General features: G+C 64.4%; 3 protein-coding genes across 5 annotated transcripts; 2 read left to right on the top strand and 1 right to left on the bottom strand.

Moving 5' to 3' along the window:
* Window positions 1–4495: 4495 nt before the first annotated feature.
* Window positions 4496–12679, top strand: LOC308177392 (glycine receptor subunit alpha-4). Of its 3 annotated transcripts, none has more exons than XM_080554617.1 (10): window positions 4496–4512; window positions 4572–4717; window positions 6601–6734; window positions 6939–7006; window positions 7192–7415; window positions 7535–7617; window positions 7886–8026; window positions 8109–8323; window positions 8883–9032; window positions 11208–12679. In XM_080554617.1, exons 2-10 carry the CDS (start codon window positions 4635–4637, stop codon window positions 11493–11495), a joined length of 1386 nt encoding a protein of 461 aa, XP_080410743.1. In that variant the 5' UTR covers window positions 4496–4512; window positions 4572–4634; the 3' UTR covers window positions 11496–12679. The 3 variants fall into 3 exon arrangements, with proteins under 3 accessions (XP_080410743.1, XP_080410741.1, XP_080410742.1); XM_080554615.1 differs by lacking the exon at window positions 4496–4512 and adding an exon at window positions 9578–9682 and having other exon boundaries at window positions 4527–4717; XM_080554616.1 differs by lacking the exon at window positions 4496–4512 and having other exon boundaries at window positions 4527–4717.
* A 3074-nt stretch (window positions 12680–15753) lies between these two features.
* Window positions 15754–21231, top strand: GLA (galactosidase alpha). The gene is made up of 7 exons (XM_080554623.1): window positions 15754–15941; window positions 16287–16461; window positions 16563–16740; window positions 18162–18253; window positions 19189–19350; window positions 19660–19857; window positions 20078–21231. The coding sequence occupies exons 1-7, from the start codon at window positions 15787–15789 to the stop codon at window positions 20339–20341; spliced, it is 1224 nt and encodes a 407-aa protein (XP_080410749.1). The 5' UTR covers window positions 15754–15786; the 3' UTR covers window positions 20342–21231.
* A 1044-nt stretch (window positions 21232–22275) lies between these two features.
* On the bottom strand, window positions 22276–24979 carry RPL36A (ribosomal protein L36a). Its single transcript, XM_080554629.1, has 5 exons — window positions 24926–24979; window positions 24599–24704; window positions 24373–24440; window positions 22568–22690; window positions 22276–22342 (listed from the first exon to the last, which is right to left on the bottom strand). The coding sequence occupies exons 1-5, from the start codon at window positions 24926–24928 to the stop codon at window positions 22322–22324; spliced, it is 321 nt and encodes a 106-aa protein (XP_080410755.1). The 5' UTR covers window positions 24929–24979; the 3' UTR covers window positions 22276–22321.
* Between the last annotated feature and the right edge of the window lie 30 nt (window positions 24980–25009).

Raw genomic sequence — 25009 nt, 5'->3', positions numbered from 1 at the left:
TGGCAGCCGTGCCAGGCAGGGGAGCAGCGGGGGGGGGCTGAGTTCTCCTTCCTTCGCTCCCCGCCTGATGCCGCAGATGTGTAACGCTTCGCCTTCCAAACCCATCCTTCCGGGGGGGGCTCTAGCAAATAAAAATAACCCCTCGCGGTTCGGCCGAGCCGGGCAGCCTGTGGTTAACGCCACGCAGCGCCGCAGCACGCTCCGCTCCCGCTGCTCTCCTGCTGCTCTCGTGCTCGGGGACCGCTGGGGCCGAGGGCAGGAGCGATGCGGAGGCGAGGAAAGAACCGGAGCTCGTGGGATGCTCATCGCCATGGCAACTGCGGCTGGGATGCACGGGGCCGGGCACCCCAAAACGGGGAGGTGACCGGGGATCACGGAGCCTCCACCCCATCCCTGTACAACAGCACAGCGCCCGGCGCTGGCCAAGGCATCGATTTTCCGCAGCTGCTCCTTCACAGGCTCAGAAGCCACAGGGGACTGGGGATGGGGGAGGCAGGGGGCAGAGGCTGGGGAGTCTTGCGGTGTGAAAATCCAGCAGATTTTTCTCCTAGGTGGTTGGAAATGCTGCAGGTGGTGGGAGCGGCGGGGCCCTCGCCAGCCAGGGCCATTGCTGGGAGTATCCTGGCCGGGAGGCAGCCCTGCCCACGGGCATGCCCCAGCCAAAGCAGCCTCCCCTCAACTTCCCCAGCAATTCGGGGACAAGGCAGGCAGCAACAGGGTGACCCATGGGCGAGGAGAAGAGACACAAAAATGAGCAAGGGCCAGGTCACCCTGGGGCGGTGAGGAGCCTGCTGAGGGTTTTGGCACTTGTGCCAGGCTTTGGTCCCGGACCCGGGAGTCTCGTTTGACACTTATCTAAATTAAATCTCCCCTTTCAGCGTGCCCGGCTCGCCAAGGTGACGGGATCATCTGGTGAGGTCGATCCGGCCTTCAATCTGTTTGCATCTCCCTCCTCAGCTGCTCCATCCGCAGACACGATCCCCAGCCTGGTGGAGGTGGAAGATGGAAGTCGGATGGAGACCCAGCCATTCCTCCCGTTGCCCCAAGCGGGCTCCTGGCGGCGTCCATCCAAAATCCCCCATCCCCACGCTCTCCCCCAGAGGGGCGTTTTGGGAGCACAGCCCGGCGAGAGGTGCCGGGTCCCCGTGGAGCAGGAGCTGCTGGGTGAGCGGGAGCCCAGCCCCATGCCCTTGGCGGGTCCGGCGGCGCGGAGCATCCCTCTGCAGCCGCCGCCTGCAGCGCCCGCCCCGCGCCGTACCAGCAGCAGGGGTATTTTTAGCTTGGACAAGCGCCACAGAGCTGGAGAGCGACGTTAGCTGGAGTTCGGGCCGACGTCCCGGTTCACCTTGCAATCTCCTCTGTGGCCGCCCTGCCCGGCTGGGCGAGGCGCAGCGTCCCGGTGGCACCGCCGGGCTGCCCGTCAGCCCCTGCCCCCTGCCTCCTGAGCAGATCCCCGTGCCCACACACCCGGGTGAACGTGAATCGTGTTCCCCAAAAACCAAAAGGGTTTGGCTCCAGGCACGCGTCCCGCGGGAAGTGTCTCTTCTGGCTGTTTCAAAGTCAGGATGTTGGGCTTAAATTCCTGAAAGCGGGACTCGTTTTGAACTACCACATGGCATTTTCCCCTAGAAAAACAGGGACATGGCAGAAATGGCCAAATTTTGACTTCTTTGAGCCACATAACCAGCACCGGGGCCCCGTGTTTAGCAGCACCGGAGGAGAAGCCCTGTGCCTCAGCCAGGAAAGCGCTCCCGGCCCGTGGTGCAGCCTCCGTGGGACACGTGGGGACCGGCGCGGCTCCGGGAAGCTGGACGAAGACAGAAGCCCCCAGCTGGGCACACGCTGGCCGCCGGGGCAAGCAGCGAGCTGGCGGCCACGCACGGGCACGCTCGGGAAGGTCTTTTCTGCAGCAGCGATCTCACACCCGATTAGATGCCTCCGAACGTCTGCGCAGTGGGCAGCTGCCCGTGTCCAGCCCGGGGACATCTTCGCTTCTGCAGTAAATTTCCAGTCCTACGGCAGCAAGGGAGGGAGAAGTGCGGAGCTGGCTCTGGGCACTCGGGTGCTCATCGCTCACACCTGGGGACTCCCCAAGGTGCCCACGTGCTCCTGCAGCAGCCGAGAGGGGGCTTTGGGGGGAATCCTCCCTCCTGGAGCCCCTCAAGCAGCAGGGGAGCTGCAGCAGGTTGTGTCAAGCCCACCACAGAGCTGTGTCCCCCGAAGCTCCTGCCCCTCACGCTGCAGGCACCCCAGGGATTATTTGGGGCCGTGTTCCCAGAGCAAATCATCTCCTTTGCCCGCTGCCTCCCTCCCTCTTCCCCGTGGCACTCGTGGCACAAAATTGATCTTAGAGGCAATTGTTCATCCCGAGATCGAGCTTAAGAGCCTGTCAACCTTTTCTGTGAAAAAATAATTACAAAAAAAAAAGATGTTTTCAAGGAGTTTAATCACTCAGCCACTTGAAATTGTATTGGCTGGGAAGTCAGTACAACATTTATCAGGCAGGATTAAATACAGAGACGTGGCAATCCGGGGGCCGAGCAGCAGCGAGGGGTCGGGGTCCAGGCGGTGTGCGTGGGCAGAGCCCTCCTGGAGGCTCTGGACCCAGGCACATTTGCTGCGGGCAGGAGTCCGGCCCCAGGGGAACAGTTTGACGTGAGCTCAGAGACAGGGGAGGAGAAGGAATCAAAAATAAATAAATAAAAACGTGTTTTCCTCCCTGCCTTAGCAGCCCCAACCTCTGCTGCCTGCGTCTCTGCCATCAGCAGAGCCTGACACCGTCCCCAGCAGCGTGACGGGGCCGGGGCAGGGCCGGGGCACCCCGGGGAGCGCCGTGCTGGCAGCCCCGGCTCTGCACCAGGCTGGCGGCGAGGTCCCTGCACCCTGCCCCCGGGGCTGGCTGTGCCTGGCGCCTTCGCTGCTGGCAGGAAAACCGCCTCGTGCTCCTCTCTGGGGAATAAGGGACGCAGATACGCAGCGCGGGTGCCTCAGTTTCCCCACGGGGGGGGGGAGGCTGGGGCTGCCCCCCTCCCGCAGCCGGTGTCAGCTCGGGTTAGCTGGGACAGCCTCTGGAAGAGGAGCTGTCGTGCAGCGTGCGCTTGCTCGGCCCCCCCGGGCTCCGGATCCTGATTGCTCCCTCCCAGCACCGCGGCCCCGCAAACATTAATGGCAACGGTAATCGGAGGAGACTGCTCCCGGCTCCCGGGGCTGCTGGCGAGCAGGCAGGGGGGCTGCCGCACGCCGCCTCGCAGCTGCGTGCCCCCCGCCGTGGGCTGCAGCCCCCTGCCCTCGCCCCTTCGCTGCAGAATCCCCCCCCAAAACCCTGCTGCGCACGGCGAGCCTCGGTCACGTTTCCTCACTACAGCACGCGCTGCGGGGAGCGCTCGAAAGCCTGCGCCAGCTTTCTGAGGAGCCAACGCAGAGCCCAGCAACGCGCCGCCAAAATGCAGGGCCCCCCCTCTCGTCCTGGGGCAATCGGGCCTGGGGGAGCCCCGCACCTCTCCTCTGGGACGTCACCGGCTGTCCTGCACGGGTCCCCGCAGCGAGGGCTTCGTACAGCAGCTCCTAGCCATTACCACAGTGTAATTAATACAGATAAATGAGATGAGCCAGGCGCGGTAGGGTGAAGGGAAACCTGAACGGCGTGTCCGCCGGGAATCATTTATTCTGCGCTTTTTTTCCCTTTTGAAATCCTGTCTGCTTCCCTGCAAGTTAATCACAGGCTGCCTGGGCCCAGGGGCAAGGCTCTGCGGCTCGGCCGGGAGCCCCAGGGGCTAGGACAGAGGCAGCCGAGCAGCCCCAGCGAGCCCGGGCGATGCCAGCCCGGCGGGCAAGCGGCTCCTCAGCCCCTGCCTCAGTTTCCCTCAGCTGGCAGCCACCGCAGCCCCCCTGCCACGCACAGCCCGCCGCCCACGTCGCCTCCCGAGGCTCCCCAAGGGACGGGGTTCCCATCCGCCAGGCCCCCCGGCAAAAGCGAGCGCTGGGCACCCACTGAAGGGTGCTGAGCCCCTCGGGGTCCTTGCCCCTGCGGGGCAGCCCAGAGCTGGCTCGGACCCCAAACCAGGCGCCCCGCTGCTCCCCACGCTCAGCTGGACCCCCCAGCCCCGTCCCGTCCCTCGGCCCCGTCCCGCTGCTGCTCCCCGGGGCACCCCGGCGCGACCCCCGGCTCCCGACCCCCGGAAACCCCCGGGCCCGGCTCCTCAACCCCCAGCCCCGGGGGTCCCCGGGGGGGGGGGTCGCCCCCTCCAGGACCGCCCCGTCGGGTCTCGGTGCCGGTGCACGGCGGCGCTTCCCCGCGCTCCGGGACGGGCGGAGAGGGGGGAACGGGGGTGGGGGGCCGGGAGCGGAGCCCCCCCCCCGGGGCGGCGGGGCGGGGGTGGGGGGGCCGGGGGCGGGCGGCTCCCCGCCGCCGTGCCCGCCTCCTCCCCGCCGCACCGGGGAAGCTCCGCCCGGCTCCCGGTGGCCGCAGCCGGCCGGCGCCCACCCCGCTCGCCCCGGACTATGAGGAGCGGGGCCGGCCGGGGGGCGGCGGCGGCGGCGGCCCCGGTGCTGCGGGATCGGGAGCGGGGGAGCCGCCGCCGCCGCCGGCCGGGTCATGCCCGTGAGCCCGGGGCGGCGGGGCTGCGGGCTGCGGGATGGGAGCGCTCCGGGCCGGCGCCTTCGCCTTCCTCCTCCTCCTCCTCCTCGGCTGCCTCCTGCCCCGGCGCGGCCCGCTCAGGTGAGCCCCTCGAGGCCCCCCCCGGTGTCCCCCGGGAGCCCGGCCCTCCGCCGGGACCCCCCCCCCGGGCTTTCCCCGCCGGGACCCGCACCCACCCCCCCCGGCCCGATGTCACCTCCGGGAGCCCGATGTCCCCCGGGACACCCCTGGGGACACCCCCGCCACCGGCCCCTTCCCGCGGAGCCCCCCGTCCCCCCGGAGCCGGGCGCAGCCCCGGTGCGTCAGTTTGGGGTTTTTTATTCGGGGGGAGGCTCAGGGTGGTCCCAGCCTCAGCCCCACGGTGGCCCAGGCCAGTGGGGTGCCCGTGGGTGCGGGAGCAGCCCCCCGGGTGCAGGACCCAAAGTCCCCAAATCCCTTTGTCCCCTCCCTGCCAACCTGGGTGCCACCAGGACGAGGCGGGACGCAGGGGCCAGCGGGACGGGCAGGGGGCTGGCAGGGGACCCGTGTCCCTGGGGAGCAGGGAGCGGGCTGGGGGGGCTGCGGTGCCCCCAGGGCTGAGCCCGCTCCCCGTCCCAGCACCCGGTCCCCATCCCAGTACAGCCGGAGCGGCACAGGGGGGACTGCAGTGTTTGTGGTGCGGAGGGGGGGGATTGCATCCACATGGCACCGCTGCACAGGCAGAAAATGCTGGGATCAGGACATTCCTGGGCGGCCGTGAGCCTTCTCCAGCCCCGCCAGCACGGAGGTGCTGAGCTGCGGGGCCTGGCAGTGCCCTGCCAGGTCAGCAGCAGCGTCCCCGGGGGAGGCAGTGCCCCCAAAGCCCAGCACGGCGCCCAGGGGACGCGCACGGCCGCCGGCTTGCAGCAGAGCCCCGGGGAGGCTTCGCGTTTGTGCAGCCCCCAGGTGCGAGCATGGCCCGGGCTGCAGGTCTGCTGCTGCTCGGGGGGGCTGAGCCTCCAGGGAGGGAGCTGGGAGCCTTCCTCCCGCACGCTCCAGGGAGAGCCCTCATCTTCCTCCCCAGCAGAAGACACGGTTCACGGCCATGTGGCAAGGTCTGGCTTAACTCCTTGCTACCTGCCTTCCTGCAGCCCTCCTCCTCCTCCTCCTCCTCCTGCTTCTCTCCCCGCTCCGAGGGGCGCACCTCTTAGCAGCTGGTGGAGGCACAATTTCTCCCAGCCTTTTGCTCTGGCTCAAGCCCAGACCCAGGCACTCTCCACTGCCCGTCCCCGATTAAGTAAGGGAAAACCTGCATGGCTGGCTCATTTTTGGGTGGCTGTCGTGGCCGTTTCTGGCCAGCAAGGCTGCACACAAGCCCCTTGGGATGCCCCCTGATCCCCCGAGCAGAGGTAGGAGCACGGTGTGGGTTTGACCTGCCCACGATCCCAGAGGTTCCCAGCTCCCCGCATCGCGCCGTGCTTGTGATGACAGGGTCCGTAGCCCCGAGCAGGAGCAGGACACACCAGCAGCGCTCTCAAAGCTCCCTTTGTGTCCAGAGGTCTCCGGCTAATTCCTCTCCACCACAGCCGCGTGCCCGGCCATGTGGTGAGCGACTTGTCTCTCGCATTGTTCCTTGAAATGATCATTATAGACTGATGGAAGGAGGGAAACTGGCAGGCTAAGAGGCGTCCGCAAAAATATCCTCTCCAAGGTCAGTTTAAATAAGCCTCCATCATCCTCGGCAGCGCGGCGTGGGAGAGCTCCTGTCAGCTCCTCGTGGTGCCCGGCTGGGAGGTGCTGGGCCGGTGTTTGATCCTGAGGGACACCCTCCTGGCTCTTCCCAGTGCCTGCCAGCGCCCAGAGCCCACGGCACGGGGCCATGGCCGCTGTGCCCCGTCCCCACCACGGGCACCCGGCCCCAAACGCCCTTCCTGGGGGCTCCCGCCTCGCCGGGGCACCCTCGGACATGGGTGAGAAACGTCTGACCGGCCCCCTCCGCCCCGCAGGCTGGTCTCAGGGAGGGAGGAGATCAAATCTGCCTCCCGCAGCTCGCCCCAGCCCATGTCGCCCTCTGATTTCCTGGACAAGCTGATGGGACGAACGTCGGGGTATGATGCCCGGATTCGGCCCAACTTCAAAGGTAAGGGGCTGGCGCGAGGCTTCCTGACCTGACAGCCACCCACACACAGCTGCCCAGCCCCAGGGGACGGGCATGGGCCTCGGGGGCTTCCCCTGGCGGGCTGTGGGGGTCCCCACAGGGTGCGGGGTCCCTGCCCGTGTCCCCGAGGTGCTGGTCTCTCCCGGCCAGCAGCGAGAGGTTGCGTGCTGCCTGCTCGTTTTCCAGGTCCGCCCGTCAACGTGACGTGCAACATCTTCATCAACAGCTTCGGCTCCGTCACCGAGACGACCATGGTGAGGGGTTCGCCAGGGGCTCCTCTCCTGGGGGTGCTCTCCCGGGGAATGCGCGAGGCCCGGCGCCCACAGGGCCGCGGGGATTGCCGCGGGCAGCACCTCGCTGCTCCTCCTCCTCCCCACCTTCCTCCTCCTCCTCCTCCTCCTCCTCCTCGTGCCCTGCTGACGCTGTGCCTCTGCCCCAGGACTACCGGGTGAACGTCTTCCTGCGGCAGCAGTGGAACGACCCCCGCCTGGCCTACCGCGAGTACCCCGACGACTCCCTCGACCTCGACCCCTCCATGCTCGACTCCATCTGGAAGCCAGACTTGTTCTTCGCCAACGAGAAAGGGGCCAATTTCCACGAGGTCACCACCGACAACAAGCTGCTGCGCATCTTCAAGAACGGCAACGTGCTCTACAGCATCAGGTGCCGTGCGCTCAGCCCCTCTCCTCTGGCGCAGGGCTCGAGGGAGGGGGGAGAAGCTTTCCTCTCGCCCCCCGTTCGGCAGCTCTCAGCGAGCCCCTCCTTTTGTCTGCCTCCTCCAGGCTGACGCTGATCCTGTCCTGCCCCATGGACCTCAAGAACTTCCCCATGGACATCCAGACGTGCACGATGCAGCTGGAGAGCTGTGAGCACCTGGAGGGGTTCAAGGCCTGTTTCACCCCATCCCACCCCATCCCACCCCATCCCACCCCATCCCACCCCATCCCACCCCATCCCACCCCATCCCACCCCATCCCACCCCACCCCATCCCATCCCACCCCATCCCATCCCATCCCATCCCCTGGCATCTCCCTGCTTCTGGGGGAGGCGAGGGTGAAGGAGGGGTAATTCGGGGTGGGGGTGAGTGGGTGCACGTCCCCCTGCCCCATGGCTCCCTCCGTCGCCTCCCCAGTCGGCTACACCATGAACGACCTGATCTTCGAGTGGCTGGAGGAGCAGGAGGCCGTGCAGGTGGCGGAGGGCTTGACGCTGCCGCAGTTCATCCTCAGGGACGAGAAGGACCTGGGCTACTGCACCAAGTACTATAACACAGGTCAGCACCCCGGGGACCCTCTGCCGCCCCCCGGCACGGCACGGGGCCCCCCCTCGCCCATCGGGGCCGTCTTTCCCCGCAGGCAAGTTCACCTGCATCGAGGTGAAGTTCCACCTGGAGAGGCAGATGGGCTATTACCTGATCCAGATGTACATCCCCAGCCTGCTCATCGTCATTCTCTCCTGGGTCTCCTTCTGGATCAACATGGACGCGGCGCCGGCGCGGGTGGGCCTGGGCATCACCACCGTGCTCACCATGACCACGCAGAGCGCCGGCTCCCGCGCCTCGCTGCCCAAGGTGAGCGCTGGGGACACGCTGGTGGCCCCACAGCCCCGGGGTGGGGACAGCCCTGTCCTGGGGAGGGGTCCCCAGAGCCTCGCCGGCTGCGTGCCGGTGGGGGGGACGCGGTGCTGCTTGGATGGATGAGCTCTGGCACGCGTGGTCCTGCAAGCAGCGCTGCCAGCAGAAACCTTCGGGGTTTTAAGACCCCTGCAGGCAGCATCTGCACCCCAGCGCTGATTGAAACACCGGGACAAAACCTGATTGCAAGCAACAAAATTTGGCTCCCCTCATCCCCAGCATCGCAGGGCGGCAGGAGTAAGGACAAGTCGGCGGAGGCTGGCAGCACGTCCCTCCTGGCTTGAGGGCAATTAGCAGTTTCAGAAGAGAAAAGGCTCAGCCGAAACCCCCAGCCACGCTCCCCTGAGTTTCTGGGCGTGCAGCTGCAGGGGATGGCCTCTCCAAGCTGGGAACGGCGTTACTCTGCGAGGAGGGCAGGGAGGGACACGGCGGAGGCAGGAGCAGCGGCCGGGCTGTGGGACACCCCCGTCTCTGACCCCCCCCCGTCCCCTCGCAGGTCTCCTACGTGAAGGCCATCGACATCTGGATGGCCGTCTGCCTGCTCTTCGTCTTCGCCGCCTTGCTGGAGTACGCCGCCGTCAACTTCGTGTCCCGGCAGCACAAGGAGTTCATGCGCCTGCGGCGGCGCCAGCGGCGGCAGAGGATGGTGAGTGCCTCCCCGCCGCTGGCACCACGTCCCCGTCCTCAGGGCTGCCGTCCCCGTGCCTGCGGGGCTGTCCCCTCCGGCACCTCGGGGACCCGTGGGCACGGAGCCCCTCTGCCTGCCCGGAGACCCCCGAGCATTTCCCTGCCCCGTGGGGATGCGTGGGGCTGAGGCACGCCGAGCTCCCCCGGGGCAGGCGCCGCCGTGGCGGCAGCAGAGGCTCGCCGCTGCGTCAGGGCAGGGAAATAGCAACAGGACCTGGTGGCACCGGGCTGTGCTGCCCAGGGACAGGGCGCCCGGGGCCGGGCCGTACGGGAACGCAGAGCCTCCCTCCGTCCACCCATCAGTTCAGGCACCCGCCCCGCGCGATGCTCAGGGAAGGCAGCCGGCACCCTCCTGGCACGGCCTTGGCGACGCCATTCGGCACAAGACCTCCTGCCCCAGGGGCTTTCTCTGCCCCTCGGCTGCTCCCTGCCCGCGCGTCCCCGCAGCCGGGGCAGAGCCATGGGTCACCCGCTGTCCTGTTTCTGTTTGGTGCGCACCAAAAGGGCCTGAGCAGCGGGACGGCCAGCCTCGAGTCCCTGCAGCAGCTGAGCAGCCAGCACAGCGGCGAGCACACCTACGCGACGCTCTCGCAGCTCTCCAGCTCCAGGGTAAAGCACAACCCTCGGGCAGCCCCCGGGCAGCGCAGCGCACCCCCAGCCCCCCCCCCCCCCCACTGACCCAAAGGAGCCCCCCCGGAGAGCTCTGCCGGCCGGCGGGGGTGCGAGGAAGGAGCCGGGCTGTGATCCGTGCAGGGCACCTGGCCGTAGGATGGAGCTACTCGTCCCTGGGCTGAAAGCAGGTCTGAGAGGGAGGGGATGCGGCAGATTTTGCCGGCTCCTTGGGGACACCCAGCTCCGTGCCTCGGTTTCCCCTGCTGTAAAACAAGGCCGACGCAGCCCCCTTGGCAGTGGTGTGAACCAGGCTGGGGTGATGGAGAGAGCTGGTCCCGGGCTGCTCCTCGGCTCCCTGCCAGCACCTGGAGCAGGATGAGGGTTCTCCCTGCCCACTGTACCCAGCACAGGCAGATTCGGGGCATTTTCTCCCTGCAGTGACACCACTGTGTGCGTGTGCTCGGGCCACATGGGCGCTTGGCAGCCGGAGACGTGGGGAGGAGACAAGGCAGGGGCAGCGGCGCAGGGCAGGCTCCCAGGCGTGCAGCGGGATGCTGGGGGACAAGGACATCCAGCCCGGGCAGCTGTGGGGCTGCCCCAGCCCTCTCTGAGCCCCCCAAGGCCAGCCCTGCACCCCTGCAGATGCAGCACACGGGTGAAGCCCCCCGGGCCGGTCCCGCTGGGGTCGGGGAATGGCTGCGGCTCCCCAGGGGCACGGGGGCAGGCGGCTCCATCCCGCTGCGGCAGGGGAGCACACCTCAGCCGCACACGAGGACTCGTCTCAGCGATTTAAGCCTGTGCTGCTCTTCCCACCAGGAAATCTTGCTTAGCCGGCAGATTGCTGAGTTAAATAAAGATCCGCGGCCGCCGGCTCTCCGCATGAGAGCCCCCTGGCCGGCCGGGTGCCCACGCAGGCCGGGTGCTGCCCTTCGCCCAGGCCCTTCGGAGGGCAGCGCCGGTCGGAGGCGGCCTTGGGACCCGGCACCCACGTTGTGTGGGCACAGAGCGAGGATGGGGCTCCGTGGAGAGCCCCGGGGACACGCAAAGCCCCACAAAGGGTGAATGAGCAGGCTGGAGTGAATTGCTAATGAAGCAGCTCGCTAACGAAGGGCGGCTGTCGGGGAGGAGTGCGGGTGCTGCTGGCCGGGACTCCACCTCCCCCAGTCCACCCCAGCACGTTTGTGCTGAGAGCCGGGCTGCCCAGGCACCCGGCTGGGCACTGGGGGTCCCCGTGCTGGGCTGCCAGGGCTGGGGCTGCCCGTGGGTGCACCCGGGGCCCTTCAGAGCACCCTCGCACCCCTGTGTGCCTGATCCCAGCCCCGTGATCCCCCACACCCCTGGCTACCCCTGCCAGCCCCGTGCTTCCGCCTGCACGCTTGAGGCACCCACACGGGCGTGCAGCGGGGCTGGCACACACACGGGGCTGGCACACACACGGGGCTGGCACACACACGGGGCATCCATCCCCAGCGCACACCCTCTCCCTGCGGGGTGCCTGGCTGACGGCACTTTCCCCCGCCAGGAGGAAGAGCTCGCCCGCGAGAGCCGCTTCTACTTGCGAGGCTACGGGCTGGGCCACTGCCTGCAGGCGAAGGAGGGTCCCGGGGAGGGTCCCGGCATCTACAGCCCCCCCCCGGCCAGCGCGCTGCTGCGGGAAGGGGAGACCCTCCGCAGGCGCTACGTCGACCGGGCCAAGCGAATCGACACCATCTCCCGAGCCGTCTTCCCCTTCACCTTCCTGGTCTTCAATATCTTCTACTGGGTCATCTACAAAGTGCTGCGCTCGGAGGACATCCACCCGGTGCCCTGAGGCCCGAAAACGAGGGACCACCTCTCGGCCAGGCCCCACCCCGGGTGCCCGGAGGCCACGAGCCCAGCCAGAGCCACGTTTGTGTCTGTCGCACCTCGGAGCAGCAGCACACCCAGGCTGGGTCTCGGGGCGAGGACCCGTGGCAGCCCCCGTGTCCCTCTGGGTGCTGAGGGAGGGGACCAGGTCCCCGTGGCCAGCTGGGGAAGGCACCCTCCTGCCCCATGTGTGGCTTCCACCCCGGGCACCCCAGGACGCTGAGCTGCTGGGAGGGCTCCAGTACCCGGGGATGCTGCGCTGCTGGGACCCTGGGGACCCCACCGCTCCCCCCAACGCCCTCCATCGTTCCGCACCCCCGTTTCAGGCTGCTGCCCCCCCCCGGGATGCTGTGGACCACCATCAGCCAGGCAAGAGGCCGCAGTCCTCTCTCCCAGAGAGCTTGGAGCTCAGTCCTGGGAGACGGCAGGCAGCCCCCTGCCTGTGCCCGGCCACAGTCCCCAGCCCCCAGCCCAGCCTGGCCAGGGACAGGGCCCCTCCGGCCCCCTCCCAGCCCCACGGCACAGCGAAGGGTCGGGGCCAGGCAGCTTTCCTGCTGCACAGCCCAGCGCTGCCCCTGCTCTTGTCCCAGGAGCGATGTCTGTGAGGTCCTTCCCCATCCCCGACCGCCACCCGCCCTGCCAGGGCCCTGGTCCCATGGATGGAGAAGGAACACGGATGGCGCACAGCCCACGGGCAGGAGCTGCTCAGCACCCCGGGCAGGATGGGGCACACAGCCCCTCTGCCGAGGGAGGTTGTTTGGGGCTGGAAGTGGTGGGGCAGCTCGGCTGGCCCCCTTGGAGGAGCGGGGCAGTGGTGGTGGCATCTCCGCACCGCTACATCCGCACCGGCAGCCGCCGCAGGATGCGGCCGTGCTGCTCGGGAGGAGGTGGCGGCACGTCACCGCGGCGCCAGGAGCAGAGAGCAGGAGGTGGAATCGCCGCAGCCTTGCTGACCCCGGCCCCCAGTTTCCTTCCCCCAGCCCCACTCCAGCCCCCGGGTGTGGTGTCCCCGGGCAGGTTCACCCCAGCTGCTCCTCCACCGGAGAGCATCTGAACCCTCGACTTCAAAATTCAGCAAGGCTTCCAGCCCTCCAAACCTGGACGTCCTCCGTGCTTAGCTGGAAATAAAAGCAGTAGGCAACGTTTCTGTAGGTCCTGCAGTGAGAAATGTGTTGATGCTCTCCTTTCCCCCTGCTCACAGCAAGCCCAGGCGGGGCTCGCGTCCTCGGTGGGGTGGTTTGCCGCAGCCCCCCGGCATCCATCCCCCCACAGCCCCAGGAGCGGGCACAGGCAGGGCAGGACGGGGATGGGATTTGTCCCTTTCCCGAGAGGCCCCGGTGCCACCACGGCACAGCGAGGGCACCCAGTGACCTGCTGCTCCAGGCAGGCCCGCCTGGACACGGGCAGAGGGGTGACGCAGCTCCATGAAGCCAGCCCGGGCAGAAATGCCACCCCCAGCCCCCAGCTTCCCTCCTGCCCCCACGCAGGCATTGCCCCCTCCCTCTCCCCAATAACCTGGAGCAAAGCCCTACGCCCCCACACCCCGCTGCCGAGCTGCCCAGCACCTGCTTTGCGAGCCCCCCCCCCGCTCTGAGCCACGCGCACCCATTTCACAGATGGGCAAGTGGAGGAGAAGGGGCCCCAGGGGAAGGCAGGGCCCACCAGGACAGGCTGAGATGGCTCCGGCCCATCACCGCCGCTGGGCACCCCCCCCTGCTGCTGCCCCACCTCAGGCAGCCTTCAGAGTCTTGCTTTTCGGGGGGAGCCCGTCGGGAGGTGATGTCGGCACGTGGGCAGCACCTACGGGTGCCTGGTGGCCAACCAAACCTCCAGCACCTGCGGGTTTTTAAACAGCCTCCATCTTCCTACGCAAATAAAACCGTTCTGGGATTTTCAGCGGTGTGCTGGGGGTTTCTCTCTGCCCAGGACCCTGTGGCCTGATCCGGCTCCAGCTCCCAGCTGCGGGAGGGATGTAGGGACGAGGATGCACCAGCCCTGCAATTATGCCCAGACCTTGTTACCCCCATAGGTGATTTGTCTGATGGGGGCCTGCCTGCGGGACAGGACCCGAGGTGTGTGTGTGGGGACAGATGTGGGGTCGGGGGGGGGTCTCCAGCTCCATGGTGGTGCTCGGACACCCCAATACATCGAGTGTCCCAGCCTCCCCGTGTGTCCTGGGCTGGCGCCAGCCTCAGAGCACTGCCAGCTGTCCCGGGGGCTTACGCCAACCCCGCGGTGCCACCCCGGGCCAGCGCTTCTGTCCCCAGCTGGTGTGGGGGCAGGCAGAGCTCGCAGCTGACGGCCGAGCTCGCAAGCAAGCATCAATCTCCCTCTGTGCTCCCGGCCAAGTCTCACAGATCGGCTCTGTTGGGCACCCCGTACCTCGCAGCCCCATCGCCCCGCCGGCCCCCAGCGAGGGTTTCTGCAGTGGGGAGGGGAGAAGGCAAGGCGCAGGCATGCGGGCTTGGAGCCCGGCTTGTTCTTTTGCTGGGAGAAACTAAACCCTGCGACGCTCCTGAGTTCCTCCCTGCCTGCCCTCGGTGCCCTCCTTTACGAGCAGCAGGTCTGGGCACATGGGGTCTGTTTGGGTAGAAAAGCTGGGGTCAGCCTTAAATCACCCTGACTCCAAGACCTGGTGCTTCCCAGAAAAATGGAAATAGTAAAAAAATGACACCATAAGATAAACCCTATGAGCTCTGGTTGCAGCCAAGCAGAGGGGCCCTCACTTCTGGCACTGTGGTGGTGAACATTTAGGGGAGCACTGCCACCCTCCGGCCCCACGGGCACCCCAGGAGCCTTTTGGGGGCCAGCAGCAGCCCTCAGCCCCTGCCCAGTGCTCCCAGCAGCCCAGCTTGAGCCAGGAGCCACCGGGACACCCGCACTGCTGCTCTCCAGCCGATGGCTCCGGTGTGTCCCCATGCCTGGGGACAGCAGCAGTGCCCAGGCTGGGGGTGCAGCTCGGGCAGCATCCAGCCCAGGCGGCTCCGTCCCCCACAGAGCCCACAGATCTCAGCTGGAGCCGTTTTTTCCTTTCCTGCATGGTGCTGCATGTTCGGGACACGTCCTGGCTGCCGCAGGAGGCAGCCGTGGGCACAGGACCAGCAGCCGTGGCTGAGTTAATTGCCGGTGTAAATTGAAGCTAATGGAGTTACACCGGGTTAACGTGACTCCCAGATTGTAAAATCAGCATAATGGGCGCCGGCAGCTTCCTGACCGCCTGCCAGCGGGACGCTTACGGCCCGGCAGCCACGGACACGTGCAACCTGCCTCCTCCTGCTCCTGTGCGCCCATGGGTGCTGGTGCCTCCTGCCCTGCTCCCTGCCAGCCCCCGGTGCCAGCACCTTGCCCTCCTGCAGGAGGCCTGGCAGCATCGTCCGGTGCCCGGCTCTGCCCTTTTGTTGATCCTCACCCCAAAAGAGGGGGCTGGGGACCCCTGCTAGACCCACAGCACCCACCCAGTCGCCCGTCTTGCTGCAGAGCCGGTCCCAGGGCAGCAAGGAGAGGTCACACACGGGACCAAGCGTGTTTGCTGAAAAAGCAGCCCTGGACCAACATGGGAGCTGCTGTCCTCGTGTGGCCTGCGGGAGGGGGACGGGTGTCAGACACAGAGACTCACAGGGACAGACAGACAGCTTTCAGGACGGACCGACCACACCTGCAGGACACGGTCAAGGTACGGGGTCTGGAGCTGGGCAATTGTGTGTGACACAGAGGGATGTGGCCAACCTCTTCTCAGCGGTCTGTGGGGACGGAACAAGGGGCGATGGCCACAAAATGGAGCCCAGGAAGTTCTGCACCAACACACGACAGAACTCCTTCGCGGTGATGGTGACGGAGCGCTGGGACAGGGAGGTTGTCGAGTCTCTTTCTCTGGAGATACTCAAGGCCCGTCCGGACGGCTACGTGGGCAAGCTGCTGCGGGGAACTGCTGTGGCAGGGGGTTGGACATGGCGGTCTCTGGGGGTCGGACATGGCGGTCTCTGGGGGTCCCTCCCAACCCCTTCAGTTCTGTGGCCGTGTGATTCTGTGAGGGTTTCTAAGACGAGGCGAGGACCCGAGCGCTCAGCTCGCCTCACGCCCCGTGCCTGGCACGGCCCGGCCCCGCCACCCCGCTGCCACTTCCCGCTACGCGCCCCTGAGGCGCAGCCCCAGCCCCACCGCGGGGCGGCGGAGCCCCCTAGCGAGGCGGGCCGGGCACCGCCGGCCTTCGTCCCACGTGACCCCCCCCAGCGCCACGTGACCCGCCGGCGGCCGTCATGGCGGCGGCCGTGCCGCTGCTCTGCGCCCTGCTGCTGGCGGCGGCGGCGGCGCTGGAGAACGGCGTGGCGCGGACGCCGCCCATGGGCTGGCTGCACTGGGAGCGCTTCCTCTGCGGCACCGACTGCACCGCGCAGCCCCGCCGCTGCGTCAGGTACGGCCGCGGGGGCAGGGGGGCTGGCGGTGGGGGTACCGGGTGTGCCGGTGTCCTGGTACCGGGGTGCCCGGGGTGCCGGTGTCCTAGGGTGCCTGTGTCCCGGTGTCCCGGTACTCGGTGTGCCGGTGTCCCGATGTCCCGGTCCCGGGGGTGCCGGGGTGCCGGTGTCCCGGGGTGCCGGTGTCCCGGGGTGCCGGTGTCCCGGGGTGCCGGTGTCCCGGGGTGCCGGTGTCCCGGGGTGCCGGTGTCCCGGGGTGCCGGTGTCCTGGTGCCCCGGTCCCGGGGGTGCTGTCCTGGTGTCCCGGTACCGGGTGCCGAGCCCCGCTGTGCTCCCGGCCACAGCGAGCAGCTGTTCACCGAGATGGCCGACGTGATGGCCGCGGAGGGCTGGCGGGAGGCAGGCTACCAGTACCTGTGCATCGACGACTGCTGGGCGGCCCCCACGCGGGACGAGCACGGCAGGCTGTGGGCGGACCCCCGGCGCTTCCCCGGCGGCATCCGGCGGCTGGCGGACTACGTGAGTGAGCGCCGGGAGCGCGGCGGGACGGGGAGGCCGGGGGGGAGGCGGCCTCGGGGCCGGTGCGTGAACCCCTGGCCTCTGTCTGCTCCCGGGCCCAGGTGCACGCGCGGGGGCTGAAGCTGGGGATCTACAGCGACGTCGGGAACAAGACGTGCGCCGGCTTCCCCGGCAGCTACGGGCACTACGAGCTGGACGCCCAGACCTTCGCCTCGTGGGGCGTGGACCTGCTCAAGTTCGATGGCTGCAACTCCGGCTCGCTGGAGCTGCTGGCAGAAGGTGGGCGCGCAGGCAAGGTGCTCAGCAGCGGTCCCGAGCCCCTGGGGATCCGCTTTTCCCTGAGCACGCTCGTTTGAGGGATTTGCTTACAGAAGCAGGTAGGAGGCTGTGTTCCTGAGCTCAAGGTTGCTCTCTCGAAGGCCGCGAGTATTGCTGGCCCAAGTGGTTTTTGGCTGCTCAGCCTCCCCCCTCCTGGAGCTTCGCTCGCAGGCAGGGCTCGAGGCAGCAGCTTTCTCACACCAGAGGCTGCGTGGTGCTGAGCAAACACCGACTGCATACTCCGGGGGCTCTCTGTGCAGAGTGCTGCATCAGCTCTTAGCACCACAGAGGCTTTGCCCTTCTAGAGTGCCTTTACTGGAGAGCTCAAGACACTTCACACACTTAACCCTTCATCCCTTCGGCGAGGCTGTGCCATAATGGATCAGCTGTAAGCCAGAACAGCTTGCATCAGCTGCAGAAAGGGCAGTTATCAGGGCTTTTAACAGCAAAAATTGAAGAGGAAAAACCTCCTGGGGTTTTCATTTTAAAGCCTGCCTGGGTAAATGCCAGTTCAGGAGCTGTTTGCACACAGGGCTGGCGAGCCAGCAGCAGAAAGCTCGGTAACGTGCTGCGTTCAGGGGGCTCGGCCACAGACCCTCCGCAAGCACACCCCAGGAGCAGATTTGCTGGAAGGACAGAGAGGCTCGGAAGGTGGTTTTCTGTTGACTGGGCTCTCCCTGCTGGCACAGTCAGCACCACAGCGCTTGGCAGCGGGAATCCTACAGTCCCGGCTGGGTCTGGCAGAGGGAACCTGCCCGAGTGACGATCCCATCAAAGCCAGCTGGTCCGGCGTATGCTGGCTGCTGGGGCCAGGAGCTCGGCTCAGCACCGCAGGCAGCAGCTAAGCTAGAAGCTCTTGTTGGATCCTGTGTGTAACCCAGGTGCGATCCTGAAGCGGTTCCAGGAGAGAGAGCGGGCTCTTCGCTCCCTCTCTGCTGATTAAAAGGGATGTAACAGGGCTGTCTGGGGACAAGGACAGGACAGAACGAGTGGCTTTGCATTGCTGCCCAGTCCATATGGCACAAGTCCTTCCTAAGGACATATTCCCGCAACATTAACCACTGAAGCTGTACCCAGCAGTTTGATAGATACCAACTTGTATTTCCCAGGCATTTGCAGGAAAAAAACACCACACAGCAAAACTGCAGCTTCTTCCTGGGGCTCTGTCCCAGCCAAAACCAGGAGACAAAGTGATCGGTCACAGAACAGCAGGACCTGGTAGCAAAGCCGTGAAGAAGCTCGCCTTTCCTTGTGAGGCAGGAGGCTGGCTGCCTTGTTCAGCCTTGATTTTGCAAGAGTTGAACTGAAACCTGAACCTGTGACACTGGATTAGTTATCCGTGACCCGGGAGATTGTGTAACCTGTCTGCTCTCTTCCCTTAGGTTACAGGAGGATGTCTCTGGCCCTGAACAAGACTGGAAGGCCCATCGTGTACTCCTGCGAATGGCCTTTCTACCTGAGGCCCATGCAGCAGGTAAGGAGCGTTTCTCAGGGCTGGCATTGCACAGTGGGAGGACCAGGAAAGTGCTAAGAGTGCAGAGCAGCCTCCCAGGGAACTCGCTCTCTGCTCTGACAGAGAACAAGACTGCAAGGTGGAGGAAAAACACTTTTCCTCTGCCGCCCGGAGGCGTACCTGAGGCGAGTCACTGCTCTGCTGAGAAGAATTTAGCAGGATCCTGCAGCGCGCAGGCACGGGCTGCTGGAGGCACAGCCTGGCTGGAGGCAGCTGCGGAACAGCAGCGTCCATCTGCTTTGTCTCCGAGGAGCTGAGCAGCAAGATGCCGGCAATGCGGGCACAGCCAGCAAACGGCTCGGTGTGACTCCTCCTGGCTGCTCCGCGGTGCAGAGTGCTGCAGACTCAGCCTTACGGTCACCTCAGGGGACCGGGAAGGAGTTTTAGAGCAGCCTATTTAATAGGAATCCTCCCTGGTGTTTATCAGCGCGTTTTTGCCAGCCAGGGTCCGTGACTGACGTTGTGCTCTCCACCCACAGCTGGCTCCCCTGCGCTGCCAGGACAGGATGTGGCCATCCCTCCCACAGAGATAAATGCATTAGTCACCGAAGGGTGTAAACCCGAGAAACTGCAGTAATTATTAGGGTGTCACACCTTAGTTCCGCTGCTCCCACCCCACCTTGGGTAAAGTAGCGTTTGAGGGGATTTTCTAACCGAGCTTGGTGGCCGCAGCTGTTCTCCCAAGGGGAGCGATGGGGATGGCGCTGTGTGGAGCACGGCAGGCTGCAATTATTGGTTAAGGCATCCCACGGAACCAACATATGCTAAATTAGCTGGCGATGGAAGGTATTCTAATAGTCCTCCCCCAAAATATTCCTGATGCAGCCTAGCTTTGTGTACAGTCTTGATCCCGCACGGACAAGCTCTCTGGTTAATGACGCTCGTTGTTTTGGCAGCCCAATTACACGGAGATCAAACAGTACTGCAATCACTGGAGGAACTTCTTTGATGTCTACGATTCTTGGAACAGCATCAAGAGCATCTTGGAGTGGACAGCGCTTCACCAGGACAGCATTGTGAAGATAGCTGGGCCGGGAGGCTGGAACGACCCTGACATGGCAAGTAGAGCAGCACCGTGCAGCGCCAGCAGAAACTCCTTTCTTCTGCTGTAGGCAGAGGGAGGGATCCGAGGGAGAAACACCAGGGCCAAAGGCTCTGAGGGGGCCCTAGGATCAAGCACGTGATGAGAGAATTGCCACCCGTGTCTTCCCCAACGGGCTGGTCTTGCTCCTGGAGCTCAGCCTATCTAACCGGTCCCCAGAAGGGGTCCCACCCTCGGCATCCTGTCATTTACCGGCGCTCAGCGCGGTGGCCCAGTTTCTCCTGGGCAGGCAGCGTTACCGGGCACTTTTCTTTTCCCGTCACAGCTGGTGATTGGGAACTTCGGGCTGAGCTGGGACCAGGCGGTGACCCAGATGGCCATGTGGGCCATTATGGCTGCTCCCCTCTTCATGTCCAACGACCTGCGGCGCATTAGCCCCGAGGCCAAGTGGCTGCTCCAGAACAAAGAGGTGATCGCCATCAACCAGGATCCGCTGGGCAAGCAGGGATATCGCATCACCAAGGTACGGCTGACCCGGCTGGGGGTGCGCGCTGGGGCACAGGCTGCCGGCCTCCCCAGAGAGCAGACGCCGGGGATGTGTGGCACAGAGAAGTGCTCAGGGCTTGGCAACAGGAGCCTGGTGTGCCCGTTTGTTCCTGAAGCCTGCTTAGGCACCCGGGCGTGAAGACCGTAAGTTCTCCCTCCCCTAATGCAAGCCCCGTGGTCTGCTTTCTCCTTGGCAGGACAAAAACTTCGAGCTATGGGAGCGGCCCCTGTCGGGCAGAGCCTACGCCGTGGCGGTGCTGTACCAGCAGGAAATCGGGGGGCCCCAGAACTTCTCCTTCTCCCTCGCCTTCCTCGGCGACGGGCTGGCCTGCAACCCCGCGTGCTCCGTCCGGCAGATCCTGCCGAGCAGCAGGGACTGGGGGGTGCACAACTGGGTCTCCTCCCTGAGCGTGGAGGTAAACCCGACAGGCACGGTGCTGCTCAGGGTGGTGGCGCTATAGGAGGAGGCAGCACACAGACACTCTTCTCAAAAGCCTCGCCTTCTGCGCTGTCACCAGAGGTCTGCCCGCTTCCTCCAGGCGGGATGCCTTAGTTGTGTCCTAAAGCGTTCACTGCTCAAGTGCTTCTCCATGGACCTTGGATCTTTTGCCTAATGCCCCAACTGCCCGACTCCCCATTGCCACGAAATAACCGAGAAAGGGTCGCTCCTCTCCTGTTTACCCTTTCTCTGGTATCTCACCTAACTGCCCTTTTCCAGGGGGCTACAAGGGCCCCAGCGGGGCACCAGCTGCTGCTGACACCCACTGCCCCACCAGCTGAAGCCACGCGCAGGACAGATGTGGCACCCTACGGCTCTTCTCCAGGCTCAGTAGGGAAACGCAGCTCGGCTGCCTCGCTTCTGCTTTGCGAGCTGGGCTGTACGGCTACACTCAGCCCAAAAAAAAAAAAAAAAGAAACAGAAAAGCTGCCAAAGAAAGCCCACCCCCTCCCCAGAGTGTGGTGTCATCGCCTTCTACGCGCTGAACTCAGGGACTGGCCTGAATCACTGCAGTTCTTGGCTGCCTGCTTACTCTGTGCGACGTGTGTGGTGCCTTAGAACAGGGCTTTGAGGGCTGCTCCTTACCCCAGGAGGCCTCCTACCTGTGGCTGGCACTTCCCTCTAGACACCGGTTCCCCTTCCCGCTCTTCACAGGGGCCCTGGGGACTCCTTCCCAGAGAGAACTGCCTTTCCTTGGCTGCTGGCAGCATTCTTTAGGCTAAAGTCACACAGGTTCTTATGCAACTATCATGTATGTGTCTGTTCTCTGCTGGCTGCCACACGCTGCAGATGCCTTGGTTTGTTCTAATGTTGGCGGTTACAAACTCCAATTAAAGCATTCCCTAAAAAGGGCGAAGGTTTCTCTTAGTTCTCCTGTAAGTGGCTTGCTGCCAGAGTCCAGGACAGCCCGTCCTAAAGCGCGCCACACTTTGCGGCTCAGCAGTCGCCCCTCGCTTGATGCTTAAGTGCTGTGCTTGGGATTTTTAAGGAAAATAACCCAGACCAGGTGCCAACAACAGCGAGACAGGAGGCAGGCAGCGGAAGCCTGCTATGCCAGCATCACCTTCCAGCAGAGCACCCAGCTGGGGGAGCTAACTGCATCGAGCCATCGCTGCTCTGCGCTGCCACAAAGCTCGCAGCCTCCGCAGGCAGCTGGGAGCTGAGCTGCGGTAAGTAACCGCTGGCTGATGGTGCAGAGGTTGCTTCCTCAAATGCAGCCTCTGGTCCGAGCCGCTAGCTGCTGCAGGGCCTCTGCTCCTGCGTCGCGTCAGTCTGTTTGTGAGAAGTGTGAGGGCTGTTCAGGGGAGTTCAAGTTACCCCAGTTCTTCCTGGGTCAAAAAAAACCCCCAAAACCTCACTGCTGCAAGGAATCTTGTCTGCCTCTCCTCCAGGCCAAGCACTCGAAGATGAAAAAGGTCCACTTGGGCAGCTACACAACTGCAGCAGGCACTTCCAAGCCTTTTTCCAATTATTACTTAATCTACCAACAATTCAGATTCACCACAGAGGTTTAAAGTACTTCTAAAATACAAGTGCTATAATAGAGGCACGAACTATTTTAATGGAAACAGAAGCTGCAGAAGTTTAGAAGCCGCCCTTCTGAAGGCAGCGTTCTGCCACAGAGGTTCTCGAGTCAGCCTGAAGAGCACCACCACAGAGCTCCCGCAGGGACGCTGCTGGTGCACAAGTCTGCAGAGCCTCAGGCTCGGACTTATTTTATGTACCTTTTGGAATGCCGTGAGGAGATGCTAACCATGGGCAAGGTTTCTTCAAAACCCTTCCTAAGCAATCAAGTCAAACTGTTCAGCTTTGTAAGGAACACCTTCCAGCTGGGTTCATGTACTTGCAAGTCCCACCCCACCAAAAGCAGGAGATACAGACGAAACAAGCAACAGATCTCTTCCAATTACTTTAATATAGTCCAAAATCTGTGGGACGGAGCTTAGAACTGGATCACCTGGCCCTGCAAAAAGGAAGAGACAGCGAGTTTACTCACCACTGAATCTCACCCTCTCCCAAGCCTGACAATACTCTTCCGCAGCCCTTCCTCCAAAGGCCGGCAGGCCACCAGAGATGTTGCTGCTAACCCCTCGGCCTGACACACCGCCTCTGTGCTTCCCCCCAGGCCCCCGCTGTGTCCAGGACCACACCGTCCACCACACCAGCCGTCCCCGGCACGCAGACGTACCTTTCTCTTCTTGTCTCCTCCCAGTTCAAAGTGCTTGCACCTCTTAATCGCCAGCATCCTCTTGGACCTGCAGTTGGGCTCCACGCACTCCAGCCTCAGCACGATCTTCTTTGTGGTCTTGGCCTGGGAGGAGAAGAGCAGGGGGTATCAGTGAACAAAGCGTCCAAAAGCAGGTAAGTGCCACCCTGGGGAAAAGCCTGTTATCTGCGCTGCTTAAGATTCACCAGCTTATTCCTGAAACATAAAGAGGAAACTCCCAACGCGGTTGGGCTCCCTCCGTTAAACATGTGAAGGTACCTTGAAAGACCAGTAAAAGGACTTAGTGGATCTGTGCCTTCACCTGCAACCGTGCTTCATGTTTAAAAGGGACGCTGGCAAAAGCGTTTACTGGGACGGGGCTGGTCTCAGAGCAACTGGGCTGCTGCAGCGGGGAGTCCCACTGGAGGAAAGTCTGCTCCAGCGAACGCACCGAGGAGCAGCCCCTTGTTCAGAGCGTGGGATGACAGGCCCCGGCAGCGTTCGGGGAGTTCGGTAGAGAGCCCACCAGAAGAAAAGCCTGAAAGCTGGCAACCCTTCCCCTGAAGGAGCAGCGATGTGACGTGCTGAACGCAGAGCTGCAGCTACTGACAAGAGAGATGCTAACCTGAAGGCTGCGGAGGGAAGAACCCAAAGCTGTGAGGGCGCTGGAGCAGCGGGACGGAGCCGCAGCCGCTGGTTACAAACCCCAGCTGCTCACCCACACGGTGCTGGCTGGAGAGAAACAGCAACGGGGATGGCAGCGTGCAGGCGGAGTGCCAAACCGGGAGAGCAGTACTGCTGCTTTGTGTACCCTGCTTGCAGGAGCACCTCCTGCGAACTCTCCCAGCTTCCTGGCACAAAGGCAGCTTCAACAACCCCTAACCTGTCTTCTTCCTGCTGGAAGACTTCCTGCAAGTCTCTAGCACAACACCGGGGCTTTCCGGCAGGTAGCCAAGTAGCTCTGTAAGCACAGCTACGCACTCTGCACGAGAACTCTGACAAATCTGTCTGTAAGGTTTTGCTTCCCTGCTGCGAATTTCAAGGTTTTTGTCCCCCATCTCTTAGCAGAAGGGGCACGCAGAGGGGAAACACGCTGTAGGCCTGCAATTCCAGGCACCCCATAAACTGAAGAGGAAGGATGGCAGCAGCACATCGCTCTAACGTGCCGTTAACAGAATGCACCACTCCTCCCACTTCTGCTTTGAGACTCTCAGAACAGCAGCTCTGATTTGCTGGCTCAGCGATATGGATTTCTTGGGAGTGCAGACTGCAAGGAAAGCGCTCTGCGTTCTGCAGTACCCCCAGGGGCTGGGAACTCTTCACCCCCACTGCGCCCTTGCCAGTGAAGGCAGCCTAGCTATGCAGGGCCTCACAGACCTGGAAAACAAGTTCCAAAGACAAACTACCAGCACTTCGAGAACATCTGGAAAGCTAATAGCAGGCTTTCTTTTCTTTTAGCAAGGGGGAAAATATGCCTTTCATTAAAAGCATCACTCCCATTAAGGCCATGCTCTCCTCAAGCATCAGGATCCCTGCAGAAGCTGCTTCACAAACACAGGCTGCATCACTCCAGCATGAAAAAGGAGCACCTACATGAGAGAGAGCAGCAAGGACAAACACCTGGGGTAGGAATTGTTCTTACACTGCCTAGACACCACTACCAGCACAGAGCTGCTGTGGCAGGGCTCGAGCACACGACCAGCCCACGGCCGAGGAGGCAGATGTGTCCCGCTTCAGCAGGGCGTGCGGACTGTGAGGATGTCAAGGCTTAGAGGAGACGCACTGACCTTCTTGCGGAAGATGGGCTTCGTCTGGCCACCGTAGCCGCTTTGCTTCCTATCGTAGCGCCTCTTGCCTACAGGGGGAAACGAGCACACTCAGGCAATACCCCAGACGCGCTACAAGCACAACCAGAGCTTCCAGCCGGCGCTGGCACACCTCGGCCTGCAGCTGCCCAGCAGCAGCCCCGCCCCTGCCCCAGCCGCACCGCGCCCCCCGCCGCCCCCAGCTCACCCTGGGCGTACAGCGAGTCCTTGCCCTTCTTGTACTGGGTGACTTTGTGGGGCTGGTGCTTGCCGCACTTCTTGCAGTAGGTCCGGCGGGTTTTCGGCACGTTCACCTGCGGCAGCGGGGAGAAGCCCGTCAGTCAGCACGGCCGGCCCCCCGCCCCCCCCCCTCACCCGCCGGGACGGGCCCCGGGCCCCGGGCCCGCCGCCTCCCCTCGAGGCCCCGAGCGGCCCCCAGCAAGGGCAGCGCCCCCCCCCGGCCGGGCCGAGGCGCCGCGGGGGCGGATGGCGGCGGATGGAGCCAGGGCCGCGGCCCCGGAGCTCCCGCACCCACCATCTTGGCGGCGGCAGCCGAAGAGAAGGAGCGGGCCGGAAGCGGAAGGAGATGGGAGCGGGGAGCATAGAGAGGAGGGGCGCG

The sequence above is a fragment of the Anser brachyrhynchus genome (genome assembly GCF_964034855.1).
Source record: "Anser brachyrhynchus genome assembly, chromosome: 13".
Lineage (NCBI taxonomy): Eukaryota > Metazoa > Chordata > Aves > Anseriformes > Anatidae > Anser > Anser brachyrhynchus.
The sequence above is the reverse complement of the archived record's forward strand: the minus strand, read 5'-3'. Positions and strand labels throughout refer to the sequence as shown.

Bases quoted from the DNA above. Each gene is read 5' to 3' on its own strand.
- LOC308177392 (XM_080554615.1), top strand. From the start codon at position 4,635: ATGGGAGCGCTCCGGGCCGGCGCCTTCGCCTTCCTCCTCCTCCTCCTC. The intron at 8,027-8,108 runs GTCAGCACCCCG...CTTTCCCCGCAG, and splicing joins CACCAAGTACTATAACACAG to GCAAGTTCACCTGCATCGAG. The intron at 9,033-9,577 runs GTGAGTGCCTCC...GCGCACCAAAAG, and splicing joins GCCAGCGGCGGCAGAGGATG to GGCCTGAGCAGCGGGACGGC.
- GLA (XM_080554623.1), top strand. From the start codon at position 15,787: ATGGCGGCGGCCGTGCCGCTGCTCTGCGCCCTGCTGCTGGCGGCGGCG. The intron at 16,741-18,161 runs GTGGGCGCGCAG...CTCTTCCCTTAG, and splicing joins GCTGGAGCTGCTGGCAGAAG to GTTACAGGAGGATGTCTCTG. The intron at 19,858-20,077 runs GTACGGCTGACC...TCTCCTTGGCAG, and splicing joins AGGGATATCGCATCACCAAG to GACAAAAACTTCGAGCTATG.
- RPL36A (XM_080554629.1), bottom strand. The intron at 24,441-24,598 runs GTGAGCTGGGGG...TTCCCCCTGTAG, and splicing joins GGACTCGCTGTACGCCCAGG to GCAAGAGGCGCTACGATAGG. The intron at 22,343-22,567 runs GTACGTCTGCGT...TCCTTTTTGCAG, and splicing joins GAGGAGACAAGAAGAGAAAG to GGCCAGGTGATCCAGTTCTA.